The 22,039-nt window shown below is 39.0% G+C and overlaps 1 protein-coding gene across 3 annotated transcripts in view; it reads left to right on the forward strand.

The window, feature by feature from the left end:
• Positions 1 to 21,984, forward strand: part of LOC140481565 (SH3 domain and tetratricopeptide repeat-containing protein 1) — a 92,102-nt gene extending 70,118 nt beyond the window's left edge. For all 3 annotated transcript variants that reach the window (XM_072578016.1, XM_072578106.1, XM_072578193.1), the window contains 6 exons: positions 196 to 376; positions 3,180 to 3,330; positions 5,061 to 5,183; positions 10,697 to 10,847; positions 18,817 to 19,013; positions 19,959 to 21,984. In XM_072578016.1, the coding sequence (XP_072434117.1) occupies positions 196 to 376; positions 3,180 to 3,330; positions 5,061 to 5,183; positions 10,697 to 10,847; positions 18,817 to 19,013; positions 19,959 to 20,216 (1,061 nt within the window). In that variant the 3' untranslated portion in view covers positions 20,217 to 21,984. The remainder of the gene's footprint in view (positions 1 to 195; positions 377 to 3,179; positions 3,331 to 5,060; positions 5,184 to 10,696; positions 10,848 to 18,816; positions 19,014 to 19,958) is intronic.
• Positions 21,985 to 22,039: the final 55 nt, after the last annotated feature.

Consider the following 22,039-nt stretch of genomic DNA (forward strand, 5'->3'; position numbering starts at 1 on the left):
AAAATTTGTCTCAGGGTGTTAATTCTTGCAACTAAGTTGCCTTCGATCTTATTGTCAAGCTGCATTTATATGGTGCAAATTTGGTTGAAGTCTTTTGGAGATGCACTGATTTGGAAACAGTAAGGCAGTTATTATCCTTTTTTATTCTCCAGCACGTTCTGCTCTTTTTGCTTCAGTTTTTGTTTTTGAATTTAGACCAAGTACGAGCCACTCAATTGCTATGTCAGTTCTACAACTCTATCATACCTAATGAGGCCCAGTGCATCATCTACAATGAGTTTCTGCTCCACCTCACTCATAAGCTGGCAGACAAAGAACTGGAGGGACATGTTTTGCAGAACACCAGTCAACTTTACCTCAACCTGAGAACTGAAAGGTAAAAGATTTTAACTAAATGATGCTCAATGATAGCTGATAGTTGGTTCCACTGTTGGTATATAGTGACGATGGAAACCTCTTCCTTTGTATATAATGTACTATTCTGTTGCATCCTGTACAGTGTTTGCAAATTTATCATGTATAAGAACGTTATAATAATTAATGGATATTCCAATTTGTGTTTTTTAAAAGTTGAGAAGACTAATTTGGTGCAAATTTGTTGTGTTCACACTTTTTTAGGTGGTGTTTCTTTTTTCCCCCTACTTGGGCTCCAACAAACACAAGACATTTTTTTCAGAAAGAGACTGTTTTCAGGCAGTTCAGCAGCTACCTTAACCTTGTTCAACCCCTGCACCAGGTCCCTGAGTCTGTTGCGGAAAATCTCCACCTCTAACCCTGCAATACACCTACTATCGTGTCTTTGAGTCCATGACTGTAAAGTTGTTTGGGTCAGGCAAGTGTCTCCTTCAAATCTAAAATGACCCAAAATTTGAGGTGGTAAGTACACTGACCTGAGATGTGTCAGTTTGGTTACAGCAGACATTAATTGATAGAGAAACAGAAATTGCTGCAGAAACTCAGCAGGTCCAGCAGCATCTGTAGGAAGAAAGCAGTTAATGTTTCAAGTCCAGTTCTGGGAGAGGAGATCCAATTGACGTATATAAGACACTAAAGAGACTGACAGAGTGCACGTAGATAGGACATTAATCACATTGAGTAGATCTAAAAACACAAGGTCATAATTTTAGGATAAGGAGTAACAGATTTAAAAGACAGTTGTGAAAAGTTACTTCTCTCAAAGGGCCATGAATTGGCGGAGTGCACCGTGCACTCCACAGACATTGAGTAAATTTAAGGATGAGATAGATATTTAATTAGTAATGGATTGTGAAGGACTATATGGAGCAGGCAGGAAAGTGGAGTTGAAGCCAAGATAAGATGAGCCATGATTGTATTAAATGGCAGAGTGGGCTCGAGGGCTGAATTGCCTGCTCATAGTTCATATTTTCTTGTGTATAAGATGTTAGTGGTATGTTCAAGCCTATACTTGGTCTATAAATTAACTGCCCCCAACCCTTTTTAATTTTCTAATGATTTTTTTCTGTCTGTCTAACTTTATTTTTAATTCAGTCATGGAATGAGGACATCACTGGCGGGGCCATCAATTATTGTCCACGCTACATATATACTAATTGATTATACTAGTTGCAACAAGATCGTTACTTTAAAATAAAAGTTGAAATGTTGTATGATTGCATGAATTCAGTCATTTTAATGGGGAAACAACATTGAACTTCAGAGTTACATGCAAAAATATGTCTAACAGATTTAAAAGATGTAATTTATTGAAACCGTTAAGAATTTACATTAAAATGTATATTGCATCCTGGTATTTAAGAAAAATGTTAAGTTTAAAGTGATCTGTTAAACTATACAGTCAGCAAAATTCCATGGGTGGCATGTGTACGTTTTGTCACATTGGCTTTAAGGATTATCATAACCTACAGTAAGTTTACAATGACCTTTATTATCTGTTGAGACTCAAGCCAGGGACATTGGAGGGGACTAAAAGCATCTCAAAAGCAATTGAATTTGGGTTTCAGTGTATGTCCGAAAAGAGCCTTTGAGTCATAATAAGTGAAGAGCTTATTTCTTAACAACTACAAAGCAGGAATTAAGTTTTTTGTGGAGTTACATGCGTCAATTACTACAGTCAAACGCAGATTGACAAGTCCTCATTTTTCTATTGGTAGATTTTAGTGGAGAGGAAAGTGTGTTATGCACGTTTAGTACATCATTTGTTAGGTGTAGTTAGATGGGTGGAAGCAATTTTATATTTTCTTTATAGCAAGGCATCAGAGGAAACTGGATTAATGAAAGAAAATATTGAAACTATTTCACCTCCTCAAGAATAGAATTTAGTTTTGCTATGCGCTCGTATAAGTGGTGTACAGTTTGTCAGCACCTTCTCAATGGGGACAAGTCCAGGTATTTACATTCTTCATCGAGGAACAAAATACTAAGGGTTCTGGAAATCTGAAGTCAAAACAGAAAAGGCTGGCCAGGTGGACGGCAAAACAGAGTTGATGTTTCAGCTTCAAGTAATTTGAGCATTTCTGTTTTTGATTCCAAGTATTTTTTTTGTACAGCTTGAAATTTACATACTGTGTATATAAAACTCTGCCAAACCTTTGGAAGAATATTTTAAGCTTCAAAACTCAACTTTGATCTATGGTGTTCATTTACTTTATGGATATAATAAACTTTATGGATAAAATATGTATGTGTAATTATGCCTTGATACTGTTGCACTAATATAAATATATACGAATGTGTGAATGCTTGCACCCATCCTCCACATATATACACATACCACAATGTAAGGAGTATTTTTGTTCCTCAAGGAGATGTTGCTAGTTTTACCATCCCTCTCTTGAATGTTGACATCAAATCCTCTGGCAAGAGTTCTGTTGCCAGAACTCTGTAAAGATACAGCGTGTTTAAAGCACATTGGCTTTTTGAAGGTAAATGACCAGAGTCCATATGAATTTGACCATAAATGTTCTTTTAATTTATGTGAGATTTCATAAATTATTTTACTTTGATTTTATGAAAAGTTCACATCTACAGACAAGCTCTATTAGGAAGCATCTTTCGATTGTAGTGGTCATACATAAACTCCTTTTAATACAATCAGGGACTGTCAATTTTCTGTAGGTCAGTATGTAGTGTTGAACAGCCAATGTACTAATTTAATGTACAATCCAATCTGGTAACACAGTTTGCCTTTTTATATTCAGGGCATTCAGGTCAGCACTGGAGTATACCAAACGGAGCCTCGGCATCTTCATAGATCTGGAGAAGAAGGAGATGGAAGCATATGCTTGGTTGCAGGCTGGGAAGATATATTACTTGCTGGGAGAAAATGAATTGGTAGACATGTACTTACAGGTAAAAATGATATTGAGATATGTTAATCTAAATGGTATCTTTTTTTTCCTCTTTTAAGGTTTTATGCATAATTAGATCCTAATGTTAGAAGCAGTGATCAAGTGCTGAACACTCCCCCTTCACAACAATCCACCACAAGAATTTACAGTTTATGTACAAACTCCTTGCTTCCCGAAGTAAAGTATTTATAATTCATTACTTTCTGCTCTGGCACATTGAGACAAAGATCTTGCACGAGTCCATACTTTAAAGTTTTATGCTGGTTTGCAGTTGTCCCTCACTGAAAACAGCTCCATGATCATTTTTCCAGCTGTATTCCCTTTAGAATTAATAATGATCATGGATTTGCTGCATTTGTGTTTCTGCCATTCAGAGATAAATCATGTTTTAGACTGGTGTGACTTGCCTGTTGTCCTTTCTATTTTTAATGCCTCGTTATGTGTACTTTGTGTTGCAAGATCAAAGTGAATGCTCAACCTGTGTGGAGAAATGCTAAAATTAATTATCATTTAAACAGGATGTCAATTTATCAATTTTGATTATTGGAGAATGGAGCTCGGTTCAGCAGCAGATAACTCCTTGATCAGAGCCCTAAATGATGGTACATCTTTTAGTACCATCATTACTCCCTTTGTCATAAGTATTGGAATAAAAGAATATTTCTTAATTAATTCATTTCCATTCAGCGTTTCAGTACTACCATCCTAACAAATAAGTGGCTTTTGCATCCACTGAAAGACAAACTATAAAGGAGAATAATATTTTTATGCTGAAAAGATCATGCTGATCAGTTGGCAAGTGCCTTCTGGTAGTGATATTGGTATCGCAAATGTACCCGTTGATAATGACTGACATTTGTTTGCCATACTGTATTTAAATTTAAATTTAAACCAGGCAGGTTAACCTCTCTCAAGAGGATGTAAAATACCTCATGGCATTCTTTCAAAGAAGATCTGAGGAATTTTCTCTAATGTTTTATCATTCTGTCAGCACCACTAACATCGCACAATTAGCAAGTTTGGGTATGGCTGTCCTACCTGCTCCAAAGAAGCTCAAGGTGTAATAAATGAACTATTTGGTAGAATAAGTAAGGAGAATGGTTAGTAAATGGACATACATCAGTAAAGTAAATGATAACCTGTCTAGAGGCAAGAAAGGGTGATTTTTCTTTTTGAAACCAGTTAATTTATGGCTGCAGTGCCCTTGTCTCAATGTATCAAAAGCCCATTTCATAACTTTTAAAAGGGAGGTAGATAGATGCCATACATTAAGAAGAGAAATTAGCACAGCTGTGTGGAAAGGGCAGGGGATGCAACTATCCAACTTTGAGGCAGCCAGCACAGGCACAATGAACTGAATGAACATTGGAGTTCCTTATTTTGTTTAGGGCGTACCAAAAAGATAGGATAAGCTTCTTTAATGGGTTAATGAGTAAATACAGCATCCCATATGTTATGGTAAAAAAATAAGAAGGCCTTTCAACTTAACTCCACTCAACTCCAGAAGTAACTTTGTGGAGCAATGATTCAATGATCCTTGCTGTAAAACGCACGTATTTAAATCAGAGTATAACCTCTGATCATATACTTGGCTTATTTGACTTTTTCACAGTACAGTACTGAGCAAATGTCAAGCTTTTCAGGAGTCAACTTGTGAATATAGTTGGATTTTAAGAAGATTTGCACCATGATAATACTGACTTATGCAAGCATTTTGTAATACAAAATAAGGTTGCTCAAGATGCAGCAGTGTGCACAGAAAAATTGGACTTCGCACTGGAAATTTTTGAAGCAGCTGGAGATGTGTTTTTTAATGGGTCTGGGGACAGAGAGAAAGCTGTATCCTTCTTTAGGGTAAGTACCTCCTACTGCACTATAAGACTCGATTCACCTTATACTTTGCTCTTCTGGAAATCAAATTATATGTGGTCTGATCAATTTTAGTGAGGGCCTGTGACTCCCAAAGTATGGGATTGTGCTCCTCATTTGGTGAGCCAGAATTTGAGTGGAATATTCTCTGAAATTGATTTCCATCTGATTCCAAATTTGAGTTGGAGGACGTCCATAGGCAAGTGTTTATTCCATCATGTTATGATGATTATGGGACATATCTAAGAAGGTTTCAAGCTTGCTTGAGGAATTCCATGAATTCCTCTAGGCCTGACCAAATAATTAAACTTGCTTCAGTTCCCATATGGTCTACTAAAAGCCCTAGAATTAGCTGAGAGGAAAGTTGCCAATCTTAGTACTTTTTTTGAAAAGTAATCAGTTACTACTATCTGTTTCCTTAAGGAAAAGGGGAAAAATGTGCCATGCCATTACAAACGGAAAACTCTGGAAATATTCAACTCAGTTGGCATCTATGGAGAGAGAAGAAAGACCAATTATTTCCGTCCATTGATGCGGCCAGACCTGTTGATTATTTCTAGCATTTTCTGAGATTTTCTAGCATCTGCAGTGTTTTGCTTTTGGTTTTTTCCCCCTCAGGTCTGTCCATGATCTCCAACCCCACATTGAAATAGTGTGGCACTGCACTGATTAGGAAGGAGGACAGATTTCTTGCTGTGTTACTACAAGTAAAAATCACTCACCCAAACTATTACCTCAAATGCACTGCTCGTAGAGATAGGATTCCCACACCAACACACTGTGGTAATAAAACGGTATGTGTGTTTTACTTGATTTGGATATTTTAGAAGGGATTGAGGTGAGATATCCTGCCTTCATATATCTTATTTATGAAGGTGCTATAATGTTGCTACAGATGGTAAATATCAGGAATGGTTGCTTTGCCATATGTTTGGAGAACTTTTATAACAAGCTCTCCTCATCAAATATGAAACGTATTTTTCATAAAGATTGAAAGCTCCGCACCCATGAAATGGAGCTAAGTTATGTAAATAGAGGTACAATGCCCATCATTGAGTCACACAGCATGGAAACAGATTTTTTGGCCAAACCAATCCATGTCAAACATATTCCCATCTGCTTGCTCCTGGCCCATATCTGTCCAAACCTTTCCTATTCATGTACCTATCCAAATGTCTTTAAATGTTGTAATTGCACCCTCATCCACCACTTCCTCAGGAAGTTCACACACGGACTACCCTCTATAAAACATTTACCCTTCGTGTCATTTTTAAAATCTCTTCTCCCCTTAAAGATATGACCCCAGTCTTGAAATCCCCTATCCTAGGGAAAAGACAATTACTATTAACTCCGTCTATACCTGTCATTATTTTATAAACTTCTGTCAGGTTACCTTCAACCTTCAGTGAAAAAAATCCCAGCCTATCCAGGATTTCCTTATAACTCAAACCCAGCAACATCCTGGTAAATCTCTTTTGAACCCTTACCAGCTTAATAATATCCTTCCTATAACTGGGCAACCAGAACTGGACACAGTATTCCAGAAGAGGCCTCAGCAATGTTCTGTACAACCTCAACATGTCTTCCCATACTGAAACAGCCTTGATCTACTTGAGTGGCAGACAGACTCAAGAGTCTGACTGATCTTCATATTAATCTTCCAGCAGCTCAAAACTTTGAACTCGTCACCTCCTTATGTCTTTTTATTCCAAACTACAATCTGCAAGGTTTAAATCATGGCATCACCAAACAATTACTCTTTGATTTACCTGACCTCTGTAAAAGCATGTTTGCTTATGCACTTGGATTCTGCATCAGGTCATCTGAAGACTTCTGAAAAAGCCACAAATGCTAAAGAACTGTTCGTACTGCAAAGGAAATGCTTGTTTATTCAAAAGTAATTTTCTAGCACTTTTTTATAAACTGTTGTGTCATGTGGTGATATAAATTGCATTTTTCTTGACATGGTATTGAGTTTACATTATTTTCTACTTTTATTGTGCCTTCTGCAGTATTTGTACCTGCTTCTACAAATGTACATGTACATTTACACAAATGTACATGTAACTATACTGTATATATGTGCCAAAACAACTGTTGTCAACCCTTCTGAATTAGGTGGTATATAAAATCAAACAAAGATTTATTCTTGTGCTCATTCTTTAAAAGAACAATCATTCTATACTCATGCTTTTAGTTAATAGCCCCAGAAATTCCTTATCCTCAAGCATCTGTCAACCCTGGTTTAAAATTGTTTATGGATCAGCTTCCACCTCTTTTCCAAGTATAGCATTCTTGACCCCAGCAACTAAGTAGGGGGAAAAGACCTCTAAATTCTCCCTCAAGATATTCTCAACATGTTTCGAGCTGTGGTCTCTCTTTTTTTGGATTAGATTCCCTACAATATGAAACAGACCCTTCGGCCCAACAAGTCCACACTGACTCTCCAAAGAGTTACCCACCCAGACCCATTCCCTACCCAATATTTACACCTGACTAATGCACCTAACACGATGGACAATTTAGCATGGTCAATTCCCCTGACCTGCACATCTCTGGACTGTGGGAGGAAACCCACGCAGACACTGGGAGAATGATCAAACTCCACACAGACAGTTGACTGAGTTGGGAGTCGAACCTGGGTCCCTGGTGCTGTGAGGCAGCAGTGCTAACTGCTGAGCCACCGTGCCACTCACTTATTTATCTACTTGCCAGACAGAAAAGGTTTTCTCGCAAAATATTTCAATATCTTGCACTCCTTTATTGAAACATCTCTTTAAATTTCACCTGTTCCCAAAAAAGGTCCTGATTTCTCCAACCACTCCTGAAGAGTTATATCCATCATCCCTGTTTATATCCTGGTAAATATTTTATATATCCTTCCTAAAGCTTTATATCCCTTCTGAAATTTGGTGCCCAGAATATGTAAATTAAGCTGAAGAAGTGATGTATCAAGTTCTAGCTTCTATTTGAAAACCCAGGTCACCCATATACTTTTCCACCTTTTAATGGCATGTGCACATGAACACCATAATCCTTCTGCTCATCTGCGCTTTTCAAGACTTTACCATTTATAGTACACTGTCGATTTACTCCACACTTCTCTGCACTCACCCCTAATTGCCCCGGAGTAGATGATGGTGAGCAGCCTTCTTGAACTATTGCATTCTGTGTGGAATAGGTACACCCACCGAGCTGTTAGGAAGGGAGTTCCATAATTATGACTGAGCAACAGGGACATGTCAGAGGGGTGATTCCAAGTTGGAATGACGTGCAGCAGAGAGGGAAAGTACAGGTCATAGTGTTCTCATGCCTCTTGTCTTTCTAAGTGATAGTGCTCATGGTCTTGGGAGGTGCAGTTCTGGGAGTGCTGGAGAGTTGTTGCAATGCACACTGTAGATGGTACACACTGCTCCTACTTTGCAGCAGTGGTGAAGGATGGGTTGCAAATAAAGCAGACTGCTTTGTCCTGAATGGTATTGAATTTCTTGAGTGTTCTGCAAGCTGTTTGCATCCTAGCGAATTTTGAGAAATCCATTTATACCCCTGACTTGTGGCTTGTGGACAGACTTTGGTGAGTTACTTAGCACAGTATTCCCAGCCTCTGATCTGTTTTTTTTTCCCAGTTCTCTAACATTTCTGAGGGCACCTTCTTGTGGATCTGAAGCTAGACTGGTGAAGGATGGCAGATTTTCATCCATAAAAGATATTAAAGAATTAGATGTATTGACATGACAGTTGATTTGATTTTCATGCTTAGCATTGCTGAGATGAGTTTTCAATTCCAAGTTAATGTATTGAGTTTTAAATGCATTGATTTGAACCTGTGTTCTCAAAATGTTAGCCCGGGCTCAGCTTGCTAGTCCACAGATGTTACTATACACCATTTTCCCTATCCATGCAGCCACAGTATTTATACTGCACATCAACTTCTGGTCAGCAGTAAGCTCTCAATGTTTATAATGGGGGATTCAGCAACGTTAATGTCACTGAATGTCAAGGGAAATGTTTTAATTCTCACACGGTAGAGGCAGCCATCGCCAGGCACTTAGGTGGCATAAATCTTACTTGCCATTTATCAATGTAAACCTGGATGTTGTCCAGGGCTTGCTTCATATAGGTATAGACTGCTTCGGTATTTGAGGATTCAAAGGTTTTGGGAATGGTGTTGCACATGGTGCAATCATCAGTGAACGTTCCCACTTCTGATCTCATGATGGAAAGAAAGTTATTAATGAAACAAGTCTGTGACGGTTGGCATCTAACGCATGACCCTGAGGAAGTGTTGCAGTGATGTCCCACTGCTAAGATGACAGACCCTCAACAAGCTAACTTCCTTTGTGTTGAGTATGAAGTTGAGAGTTTTCCCCCTAATTTTTGTTGACCCCAGTTTTGCTCAATTTTTTTTTGCCACATTTAGTCAAATGAGGTCTTGATCCCAAGGGTAGTCCCTCTCCTGTCACTTCTGGAATTTAGCTCTTTTGTCCATGTTTGACCAAGGCCTTAATGAAGTTAAGACTGGCTCTGGCTCTGGCAGAAGGCAATCTATTGGGAAGTAAGTTACTGAACAAGTGTCACTTGATAGCACTCTTGATGACCCTTTCCATCACTTTGATGATTGAGAATAAACTAATGAAGTCGTAATTGGCCAGGTTTCATATATCCTGCTTTTATATATACAGGGCATGCCAAGACAATTTTGTACAAGTTGGGACGATGTAACTGCATTGGAACAGCTTGGCTAGGAGTACAGCAAGTTCTGGAACACAAGTCTTCAGTACTGTTACTGGAGTCTTGTCAGAGATCATAGCTTTTATAGTATCCAGTGCCTTTAACTATTCCTAAACCTACATTATTACCTTGATCAGCCTTCCTGTTGTAGAGTCATACAGCATGGAAACAGCCCAACTTGTCCATGCTAACTAGGTTTCCTGAACTGAATTTGCCTGCATTTTACCTATATTCCTCTAAAAATTTCCTATCCATGTACTTGTCCAAATGTCTTCTAAATGTTGTAATTGTACTTGCCTCTACCACTGACCAGATTGAAGACTTGTCGAGAACAAAACTGAGGATTCTGCAATCACCACTCTTTTGGTGATGACTGTTTCTGTGGAATTTGAATGAACTAAAGCTGATATAGGAGGTTATTGTTCTCCACAGAGATCGTAGTAGTTCCTGAAGTATGAGGCTGAGAACTACTTACAATACTCCGGTTGAGACTGAACCAGTGTTTTACATAGATTTAGATATTAGACTTTTCAAAAATGTCTAGATCACTGGACTAAAGAGCTGGAGAATTGGTCATTTTAAAAAGTTTAAAAAGACACTATGGTCATAAGGGAATTCAAAGAGCAAAGGTTGCACTGTTCTGTTACCCACATGGATAAAATGTAGAGTATTTTATTGAATGCTATCTGTTACACTGTAAAGCCATAATATCAAATGAAGCTGTAATTCAGTTAGCGAATTTTCCGATTAAATGTGTATTTTCACAGGATCGAGCACTTCCTCTTGCTATCAAAGTTGAAAATGCAGAAGTGGAACTCCGACTCTGTAACAAGCTGACAGAACTACTACTGCATGTGAAGACTTATGCAGAAGCATTAGAATATGCTCAAACTGCTCTGACACTCAGTGTGACACTGGGTAAGTGAAGCGTTCTGTTTCTATTTTGCTCTTTAACTAGTTCAACGGAATGGAAGAAATGTCCAAATTAATCTTGACTTTTGAATTACTTTGGGGGCTCTCCTTATAAAACGTCGGGAGCCAGATTTTAATTCTTGGGGCAGAACGCACTATATTTGGGTTCTGATGTCAGACTCAGTATCTAGTCTGAACTCCACATAGTGTCAGTGTGAGCTGCCTGCCATGACTTTCATTAGGAATCCCTGAGGGCTGTCTCTCAATCCAGGTTAAGGATGGCAGGCTTCTGAGATTGGATGGACAAAAGGAGGCCTTCCACCACTTAGAGACCGGAAACCTTTATTTGGCTACCTGTCACATGGGAGTGTTTACTTGTTTCAACCCTGACCCAGTCCCTTTGAAAACTGCTGGGACGTAGGTTTGTGCCCTCCGAGGGCATGCTTGTTAGCAGTGAAACAATCTAGGCCAACAACCTCCAGAATTAATTGAAAATTTGGTTCAGGTTATAATAGTTACAAGAATCAAAGGTTACAATGTGGTCTTGTTTGGAGTGGATTAGGCTGCTACACATTCATTTCTGGGATTTGGGTTTGAAATCAGCACAAAATTTTAGCTTCATAATTGATGTTAACATCCCCAGTTGATAAAAGGGGGATGGGACAGTGACAGTGGTGTGACTCAGTTCCAACTCCAAAATGGTCTATTACTACTTAGAAGTTGCAGGTGACAAGGAGACCTGCACCCAGTTAGTAAACAGGGGAGGCAATCGCCAAGTGGCATTATCACTGGACTGTTATTCCAGAGACACAGTTATTGTTCCGGAGACCTGGCTTCGAACCCTGGAACGGCATGTAGTGGAATTTGCATTCAACAGACATTTGGAATAAAGAGGCTGGTGATTACAGTGTTGATTGTTGGAAAAAGCCATCTGGTTCATGAATACCCTTTAAGAAAGGTAACTTACATGGTGTGGCCGACCTGTAACTCCAGACCAACAGCAATTTGGTTGACTCTTAACTGCACTTTGGGCAAATAGGGATGGGCAATAAATGCTGGCCTAGCCACTGATGCCCACATCCCGTGAATGAACAAAAAAAGAGTGCTCTTGTACAAATGGAAGCTGATCTCCTATTTTAGTTTGGATCCTGAACAGAGGAGGATGTGGCCAGTTTTTCTAGAAGAAAAGGCAGCAACGCTCTTCAGACTCCACTAAATAAACTGTAGATCCTTGCCAAGCAGACTCTGTACAAATAGCAAGATGACAGCAGAATAGGCAGCATCTGGGCTATTGTGCTCAGGCTTGGCTCCTTTGTCCACTTTCTTTTTTCCCCTTTTTCTTTCTTCCCCTTCTTTTTCCTAAAACTTACCTGATAAAGAGTGCTCTTCTCTGAGAAAGTGGCTACAATGTGCTCTGGAGTGATGACAGCATCTTCAGAGGAAGTGTGGCTAGAGTCTGTTGGTCAGCCAATGAAGCCAGGAGAAGAAGACACACTACCACGTGGAATGGCCCCCTGACACGATGGCATGGCGTCTTCCCGGCCCAGTGTGGGACTGTGGCAGCAGTGAAGGAAAAGTTGGCCTCATATAAAGTTATCTCATTTGAAATTTTATTCGAAGTTAATGTAAATGGTGTCTACGTATAGTGTCGGTACACACTTTTCGCTATTTTATACACTTGACGATAAATGATTCAATTTGTATTTAGGATGGTGACTGTATCCCTGGTTCCTGCCTGTGGCTTCCTGCCAACTAATTTTATTGACTGAGCATCACATCCCTCCCGTTGCCCTAACTGATTTGATTAGGAAGTCAGCAAATGGCACTTAAGTGAGGCCTGGGCATTAAAATGAATGGTGCCAACTTGCTGTTGCTCTCAGATGGGGCCCACTGCTTTGCTGCACTCCCACTGGTGAATTAAAATTGAACTTTCTGCTCGCTATAAGACGCACCCATGAAATATTTGTGGCTGCCTCAACTGGGTTTATATTGAACTCGGCGACAAACCAAAAGGTAACAAGAAGCTGTATAAATATCTGGTGCTGGAAATGGAGGTATCTTAGTTGTGCACTCGGGGGTGGCCTATGCAGAAAGTTTAAAAGTAAGATAGAGTTGAAGGAACTTTGCATTAGGATTTATATGAAAAGAACAATGTATTTATACTGTGAATATGTTCCTAAGTACTTTGCAGTCAATTAACTATTTTTGAACTCGAGCCACTGTTATAACATCATGCTTGAAAGTCACAAAATATAAACTAACAAGATCTACAAAATTAGATCTTTTATTTATCTGATATCAAATGCACGTTCTTTTGCTGCAACTTAAATTGGCAAGTGCCAAGCTTTAGGGAAACTGAAGTCTACATAGGGTAAAACTGGAAGTTAAAACTTAAAACTGATTAAAACCATCCAGCTCCCCAATACAACTGAAAGATAAGATACCTGCTGTTTATCCAACTAGGACATCCCACTTTATAAGGGCATGAGCTTGCAAACTAGTAGTAAGAATCTTGGCCTTCTCAGAAGGGGCTACTAATGTAAGGTTCATCATCAGCAATGCATCTGCACAAAGGTGAGCTCAGGCCTGGAGACAAGATCTCCCCTCCATTAGATATTGGATTATGCATCATGCTACAGAAAGTTGACTGTTGGATCATAACAAAGACTTGCAGGTTTTATTGGAATTATTTTTGAAAGAAATTACATTTTAATTACAAACATCAAAACAGTACAGCCTTGGTCCAAATGTGCACATAAAGGCTGAACTGAAGGTGAGGCATTACTGAATGACATTGGCGTCAGGCTGCAGAGTGTTACATCAAAAACCTGAAGTCAATGGGAATCTGGGGGAAATTTCTCTATTGGTTAAAATCATATCAAACAAAAAAGCCAGTGGAGGTGGTTGGATGTAAATTCTCAGCTCCGATATCTCTATGGGGGTTCCTTGTGATGGTATCCTAGAACTGACCTGCTTCATCAATGACATTCCCTCCCATGAGGAAGTCAGGAGTGAATGTGTGCAAACAAGTTAACAATATTCACCATTAAATGTGACACCTCATACTGAAGCAATTAGTCTCTGTATCCTGCAAGATCTGGATAATGTCAAGTAGTTTAATAAGTGACAAGTAATATCTTCATGCCACACAATTTACAAATAATGATCATCTTAAAGAGAATCTAACCATCAACCCTTGACGTTCAATGTCATTACCATTTCTGAACCTAACCTGTCAGTCTCTTGACATTGATGCCGAGCACCTATGTGAAGTGCAAGCCCATGCACACATCCAACAGACACTGAATGTGCTTGACCTGACTCTAGTGATGCTCACTGGCCTCTCCATGGAGACATGTGTACACATGCTGGAGCCAGCACAGCACTCCAAATGTTTGGAGACTCCTCCATCCTTTGATTCATTTTATGACTGCCTCTGACAAACCTGCCTGCTGATTCTGTGCAGGTCTGGGTGTTTTAAAGTTATTAATGGCTGAGACCGTGGGGTCAGCTTTTCTCTGGGACTGAGTAGGTACCTGGTCTCTGGAAGTCTTCTGCGTGTGAGAAATGTGTGTTTCTTCCTAAACCAGATCTGGCAGTGATGTGCCCACCAAATTGTGCTCCTGTGTCCAATCTAAATCAAGATCCCACCAAAGTGGGTAATGGAGGTGAAAGTCTTACTGGTGTATTCTTCAATGGTTTCCTCCTTTTACAGGCAGCGGTGGTGGTGGAGGAGCTGAGGGTCTCCAGGACCGGCCTCCCCTCATGGTGGAGCTACTAATGCTTGCACAAGAGCAGAGAGGGTTGTGGAAGGGATAAAAGTTCATAAATATTTAGGAGGTGTTGGTAATGGGACAGCGAAGGAGCTCAGCACAATGAGGCTTAGTACAGCACAGTGAAGCTTTTAAATGGTTGGTTATGCGTAGAGGTCCTTTTCATTCCCACCACCACCTCCAGCTGGATCCAAGAGCTTTCCCCCACGTGACATGAAGAGCCTTGCATTTGTCAACCTATATCTGACCCTCTTGGCCTGGTTGTGAGCCTTTTTCTTTTTGCAATGAAGTGATCACCCAACATAGCAGGGTGCCTCAAAGTGTTTTTGTATCTGCTTCTTTGAGGTAAGGTTATGTAAATCTTTAATGAGAAATATTTTAGGTTTACCACCCAAATTGCTTTTTCTTGCTGTATATATTTGAAGATGGGCTAAATTGTTGTAGAGCAAGTCCTTTATTTTGACATCTTATTTGTTGAATTTGAAACATTATTTTGACATCTGTGAAATCTAACTTGTGATCTTAAACTAGAATATTCCTGCAGTTGTCACTTTTTAAGTTATTAACATTGAGCATTCAACAGAAAGATTTAAGGCAACAGTGTTTTGTGACAATAATAGAGAATGTTGGTTACACCCAGAAGATTAACCAGCATTCTGGAGAGAGAAGCAGATGTAACATTGTAGGTTGACGTCTTCTCATCAAAACTGGGAGAACTTAGAAATGTTTTCAGTTTTATCCACTAAAAGGGAGGAATGTGGAGAAAGAATAAAAGCAAAGGTCTGCGATGGAAGACAGGCAAGATTAAATGGCAAAAAGCTTGAGGTGCTGTGATAGAGATAATGACAATAGGACAAGTAAAGGATCAAAAGATGTTTGAATGGTGGAGTGGTGAACAGTGACACTGCAATGTGAAGCAAAAGAAAATTGAGAGCAAAACCAAACACGACAAAAAAAAGAATCAAAATGGAGGCAAAGATCACAGTTTGAAGTTGTTGAATTCACTGAGTTTGGAAGGCTGCATAGTGCTGAATAGAAAGATGAGGCACTATTCCTCAATCTTGCATTGAGTTTCATTGGAGACTGCAGGACGTTTAGGACAGATCGTTCAATGTGAGAGCATGGTTGAGAATTATATTGACAGGACATAGCCAAGCCATGCCTGCAGACTAAATGGGGTAGTTTTTGCAAAGGGGTCACTCAATCTACTTCTCCTGTCTGCATTTGAGCATTGAATACTGTCCAACAAATGCAAATAATTACATTTATATCATTGTTTCATCTGCAAAAAGTGTTTAAAACATTGAACAGTGACAATAGTGAAAGGCCAGCTTTATTGCCTCCTGCTCTAACTTGGAAATACATTGTAGGAAGGGGATGGGTTGATTGAGGAATGGACCAAGTTATCACTGAAGGAATGGTTCACTGGAGGGGCAAGATGTATTTGGTGGTGGTAGCATGTTGGAAATGGTGGAGCATAAACTGTTGAAGACTGGTGCAGTGGACAGTGAAGGCAAGAGAAACACTATCATGGTTCTGAGCGGAATAGTAAATGAGACAGATGCAGTCATAGACCCGTGTGGGAGATCCTCAGGTGAAGGAAAACAAAGACTGTCAGAAGCACTGATGTGAAAAATTGCATCAACACAGCTACAGCAGCAACTGTGAAGCTGGGAGAATGGGATGGACTCCTTTTTAGGAATTGGGCTGTGATAAAATGTACTCAAGGTCACAGTGGAGGCCAGTAGACTTGTACTAGATATTAGTTGATAACTGAACCCCAGAAATAGAGAGAGGTTGAAGAGGAAAGGGAAGAGTCGGAGATGGACCAGATGAAACCAAGAGAAGAGTGGAGTTGGAAGCAAAGCTGACTAAGTTGTTCAGTTCAGGCATCAGAACCAATATGGTCATCAATGCACCAGAAAACAGGTGAGCGAGGAGGACTGGTACGAAAAATGTTCCACATTTCCCACAAGGCAGGCTTTACTCGAACCCATCTAGGTGAACGTGGGAAGAATTTTTTTCCCCCGCATATTTTTTTAAGATGGATTACACGATTACCAAAAAGATAGATTTTAATGTTCAGGGCCAAGCACTTATTTTTCAACATCAGACAGTTAAGTCAAGCATGTTAATATCATTGTTTAATGATCCAAACCTTGATTGCATGAGGAAAGAATTTTCCACTTTCTTTTGTCCATTGCCCCTTGGAGTACAGTAATCTATTAATGGAAAATTTATGGGTGATGGTGGACAGTGTCATGATTTAGAAATTGCATTGAAACACTTTTCACATTAGACCTTTACAGCTGAAACAGAAGGATTTTACCCTGTCTGTCTGGGCTTGTTGTAGATCTACGTAAGAGAAAGTGAAGACTGCAGATGCTGGAGTGGCAGCTTCCAAGAAACAGAAGAATCAACGTTTTGAGCCTAAACTCTTCATCAGATGCTGAAGATAAGAGTCAAAAAGCATGGTGCTGGAAAAGCACAGCACGTCAGGCAGCATCCGAGGTGCAGGAGAGTCGACATTGCGGGCATAAGCCCTTCATTAGGAATGTGAAGGGCTTAGGCCAGAAATGTAGACTCTCTTGCTCCTCAGATGTGGCCTGCCCTGCTGTGCTTTTCCAGAGCCACACTTTCTGATGTAGATCTGCATAGAGCATCTAACCCACTAAAGCATACTTTTCTAACTCTATTCTGAAAATTAAGCATTTTGTTATTTTATAACCCAAATTTGAGCCTGGTGTGTTGTCCTTTGTGTTGCCAAGACTCTTGGATTTCCAGGCAAACAGATATTACAAGGATGTTTAAGGTTTTCATGTGATTTTCCAGAGATTCTATTTATTATACTGTAATAAATGGAAGTTATTCCTCCATACAAATTCAAGACTTGGTAATTAGTTTTAAATACTAAATTATGCCTCTTAAGACCAAGAGATATAGGAGCAGGATTGGTCATTTTTTACTGAGTGAGAGCATGGCTAATCTGATAAAATTGAGCTCTACTTTCCTATCTTGTCTCATAAACCTTGATTCTTTTTCTCATTTAAAACCTATCTCAGCCTCAAAAGTACTTAAAGACCCAGCCTCAATAGCCCTTCAAATTCCATAGATTAATTACTGTTTGAGAAGAAAAATTCTATTTTGTTCTTTCTCTTAAATGGGTGACCCCTTATTCTGAGATTATGCCTCTGGTTCTAGATTCTCCCACAGGGAAAATAACACTTGCGTTGTCAGGGCCTTTTAGATGAGGTGCATTATTGAACGCCTTCTGAAGATCTAAGTATATTACATCTAATGATTCCCCTTATCTATCATGCTTGCTACTTCAGAGAGTACTCAGAATTTTTTTCAGGCATGAATTCCCCTTTACGTAACCATGCTGACTCTGCATGATGATAATTTTGTATTTCTAAATACTCTGCTATTACTTTCTTTGCAATAGACTCAAATATTTTCCAATGACCGATGTTAAACTAACTGACTGATAAATACCTGTGGTTTTTGTTTCTGTCTGGCTTCAATGGTTCATGCATCAACATTTCTTGTTTTAGATAATGTAAAGTATTAATGTGTTCTTCATCAAGGGTTCACCTGTATTATAGTTAGTGCAGGGTAGGATTTGGGAAGAGCAACTTTACTCCAACTTTCTTTAAAAGCGTTTACAACAAAACATCACGTAAAATTTTGGATCTTTTGGATATGAATGACTTAGGATGCTTTGGAGACCCATTGGAAATCTGTGTTCAGCATGAGTAAAATTCACCTGGTGTTTTGGCAGCAGTGTCCTGAAAGAACCAGAAATTTCTGGCCCTATTGTAGTATGCAAGCAGTAATATGAAGCAGTATTTAACTCTCTGAATATCTACGATCTCCATGTAACATTAAAAAGAGCAGAGTCTTCTGTCACTTTTAAGTATTGTAATACTAGGTAAAAACAATGACTGCAGATGCTGGAAACCAGATTCTGGATTAGTGGTGCTGGAAAAGCACAGCTGTTCAGGCAGCATCCGAGGAGCAGTAAAATCAATGCTTCTGGCAAAAACCCTTATCAGGACTTCCCGAAACGTTGATTTTACTGCTGCTCTAATGCTGCCTGAACTGCTGTGCTTTTCCAGCACCGCTCTAACCAAGTATTGTAATACTGCCTGTGTTACTGTTCTCTGAAACACTTACTATATACATTTTCTTTTGTTTAATAGGAGACACCCTTAATGAACGTGTTGCTTATCATCGACTGGCACTAGTACATCAGTCCCTTGGTCAGTGTGAGCTGGCTGAGCACTTCTATCTAAAGGCACTTTCCCTTTACCCCTGTCCAGTGGAATTTGATGAGGAGGCAATTTACTTCGTCAGAGTTTACGTACAACTGGGAGATATGACATTCTATGATCTCAAGGTAAGAAAAGAAATAGTCCAGGGAATAAAGATTGTAGTGATACGATTGAAACAGATTATCAGCCACAGTTGATGGGCCGCTTAATAGATTATCGTGTGGTTCAGAATAATGCCAATAGCATGAGTTTAATTCCCATTGTGTCTGAGGTAGACTTGGGAATTGTCTCCTCACTTCCTGCTCCTGAAAGTAGAAATAGGGGGAATGGGAAATAGTGGATAGGGGACAGTGGCTCATCTTTTGTGAATATGTGCATCAGTTACTTTAAGGTGCAACTAATAAGGAGTAGAGATTTCTATAAGGATCCCCTGACCTCCCACCATAACTTTGACAGGAAGTAGGAATTGCAGAGAAAGTGCTGGAAGAGCTTAAAAGGCAGTTTCTCTAGGATTTCTGAGAGATCCGAAAACTCCTTCGGTTGTCATTGGTGTAAGCTGCAGTAGAGGAAGTTATAGTCAATTAAATATAGGTCAACAACAGGTCAGTTAATTGTAGTTATATAGTTCTAAGAGTTGATGATGAGGAATGTCATAAGCACTCATTACTATGATGCTGTGATAAGGACTTGTAGGCAGAATGGTTTATGATCTAGTCCTCCTCCTAATAATGTCTGTGATTATTGCTAACTATGAGAGTTAAGTCATTTCCCTCTACTGCATATGACCAAGCAGATTCTGCAGTTTTCCACACTTTGAGGATGGTGACAGCAACCGATATCACTGAATGCAAGAGAAGAATAGTCCTGTCCCCCCCCCTTTATTGTTGGAGGTCTTTTCAAGAAAATTCATTTTTTGCATCAAAAACTTGGCTGTTGTCTTTCCCACAGCTTTAGCACAAACTCTGGTGATAAAACTGTATATTCCAAAGAGATCAATTACAGATGCTTTCTATATAATCTTTATTCAACAATGTGATGCATGTTAGTTGATGTTTTTTTTAACATTTTAGGATCCATATGATGCCGCAGGCTATTACCACTTAGCTCTTGCTGCAGCCGTGGATTTGGGCAGTAAGAAGTCTCAACTGAAAATCTGCACTAGACTTGCCACTATCTACCACAATTTCCTTGTGGATCGGGAAATGTCACTGTATTTCTATCAGAAAGCAAGGAAATTTGCCAATGAGCTTAATATTCGAAGGTTAAACCTTTCTCCAGCCCAGTATTATAAAACTGTAGCACAGGCACCTTCAAAATTTCTCTTTTAAACAGGAGGTGATTACAATGCTACTTTGAAACAATTTGCTTGAAGAGCCATCAACAAGGATCTGATCATTCTATTTGGGTGCTAAACTTAAGCTAGTGAATTTAAATTCCTTTTTTGGTTACACCACCTCTTTCTCATCTGGCTTTGTTTTCCAGCAGAATGAAATTGAGATTGCCACCAGTCACCGTGCCAGGGCAGAAAAATATTTTACTTTAGGAAAGTAAGTTAATTCAAGATTAGATTTGTTTCTTTACAAATGTTTGCAGGGACAGTTTTTTTAAGAAAGAAAATGTATAAAAGAGCAAGTTCTTCATTCTGATGCACCAGCAGCTGAGATATTTAAGAACACCTAAAATGTCAGTATTAAGCAGTGACATTGTTGTCATTTGCATTGAGCAAGATCCTTTCTTGTTGCTTCCTCATTTACTTTTTCCCTCTTTGTTTTTCTATTTTTCTTCATGACTGGGGCCACTTGTCTGGTAAAACTTAAATTTGCTGCACGGGGAAATATCCCAGCTCACATTCATTCATGGGTGTCCAAATGTGAATAATACTGAAAACACTTTTTACTTGTCAGTGTCACTAATTCTGGAGAGATTGCTGTTTACATACATTGCACAATTTAGTTCTAAACACTTCAGGAATATTGTATTGTTCCTTGTTAAGCTGAATAGCATTATTGAGAAATCTAAATGAGGGAGAAAATGGCTGCTTTCTGCTCTAGCTATTCTGAAATGTAAGCAAATAATGTAAACAAACATTCTTCATTTATCAGAATTGGTCTGTTGGCCCATATGTTCTGTGTTGTTCAAGTTGTCAATTATTTATTTTTCCAATTTTTAAAATAGAAATTGGATCCAGAACAGTGCCTTTTCTTAGCCAATTTTTCTGCACTTGTTTCTTGGCACAGGAAATACCAATAGTCTTATACAGAACTAACCCAGTGGTCTTGTTTCTTTGCTATAGTTGATATTGTACACTTTGACCTTTTTAATGATTAATGTATTGTCACTAATAAATTCCACAAAGTTTAGAAGGCTGATGGCTGATCTTCTCAAGGTAATTAACATGAATGAGATTTGAGGTGTGGATGAACTATTTCCTCCTGATGGGGAAATTCTGATCAAGAGTGAACAATTTGAGTTAGAGTTGGTCCATTTAGAAATGAAATCAAGAAATCACCTTGACTCTCAAAGGATAAAGAAAATCTGGAAATTTCATGCAGCATGCACCATCTTCCCTCAACAGAAAATAAAATTTTCATGACAAAAATTGAAATATTTTAAGGCATTTCTGTCAAAGGATTTGGATCAAAGGTAGATAGAAAGAGTTATGATAAAAAATCAAGTTGCATGATGGAACAGACCTAAGGCCTAATCCTTTTCTGTGCAACTTTCTTATATGAAAAGTCAACTAAGAGCTTGGAACTAAATATCACCTGATAAACGTAGATATAGCTATTGATGTTACACTGGAATATACAGTTTGGGGTTCAAAGTCCTGCTTTAGCTTATGCCTTTCAATGCCAATCACCAAAGTGTCCAATAGAATGCTGGTGAGCACATGTATTCCACAGTGGAAGTAGCATTTTTTTGGAGGTATCCTGGATTTTTTTTTATTTGCATCTGCAAAGAACTTAGTGCTTCAGATTTCCTTCACCAATTGTTTTTTTGCCCTGATCTTAACCATCACTAGGCTGTGTTCAGGAGAACGAAGTCTATGTGTGATCTATATACTGAACTGCCACCTGCAATTAAAAGAATAATTAAAAATAAATACATTTGTGAATATGAAGCCAGGTATTGAAGAAATGCTTCTCGTGTC

This window comes from Chiloscyllium punctatum, chromosome 1, assembly GCF_047496795.1.
Source record: "Chiloscyllium punctatum isolate Juve2018m chromosome 1, sChiPun1.3, whole genome shotgun sequence".
NCBI lineage: Eukaryota > Metazoa > Chordata > Chondrichthyes > Orectolobiformes > Hemiscylliidae > Chiloscyllium > Chiloscyllium punctatum.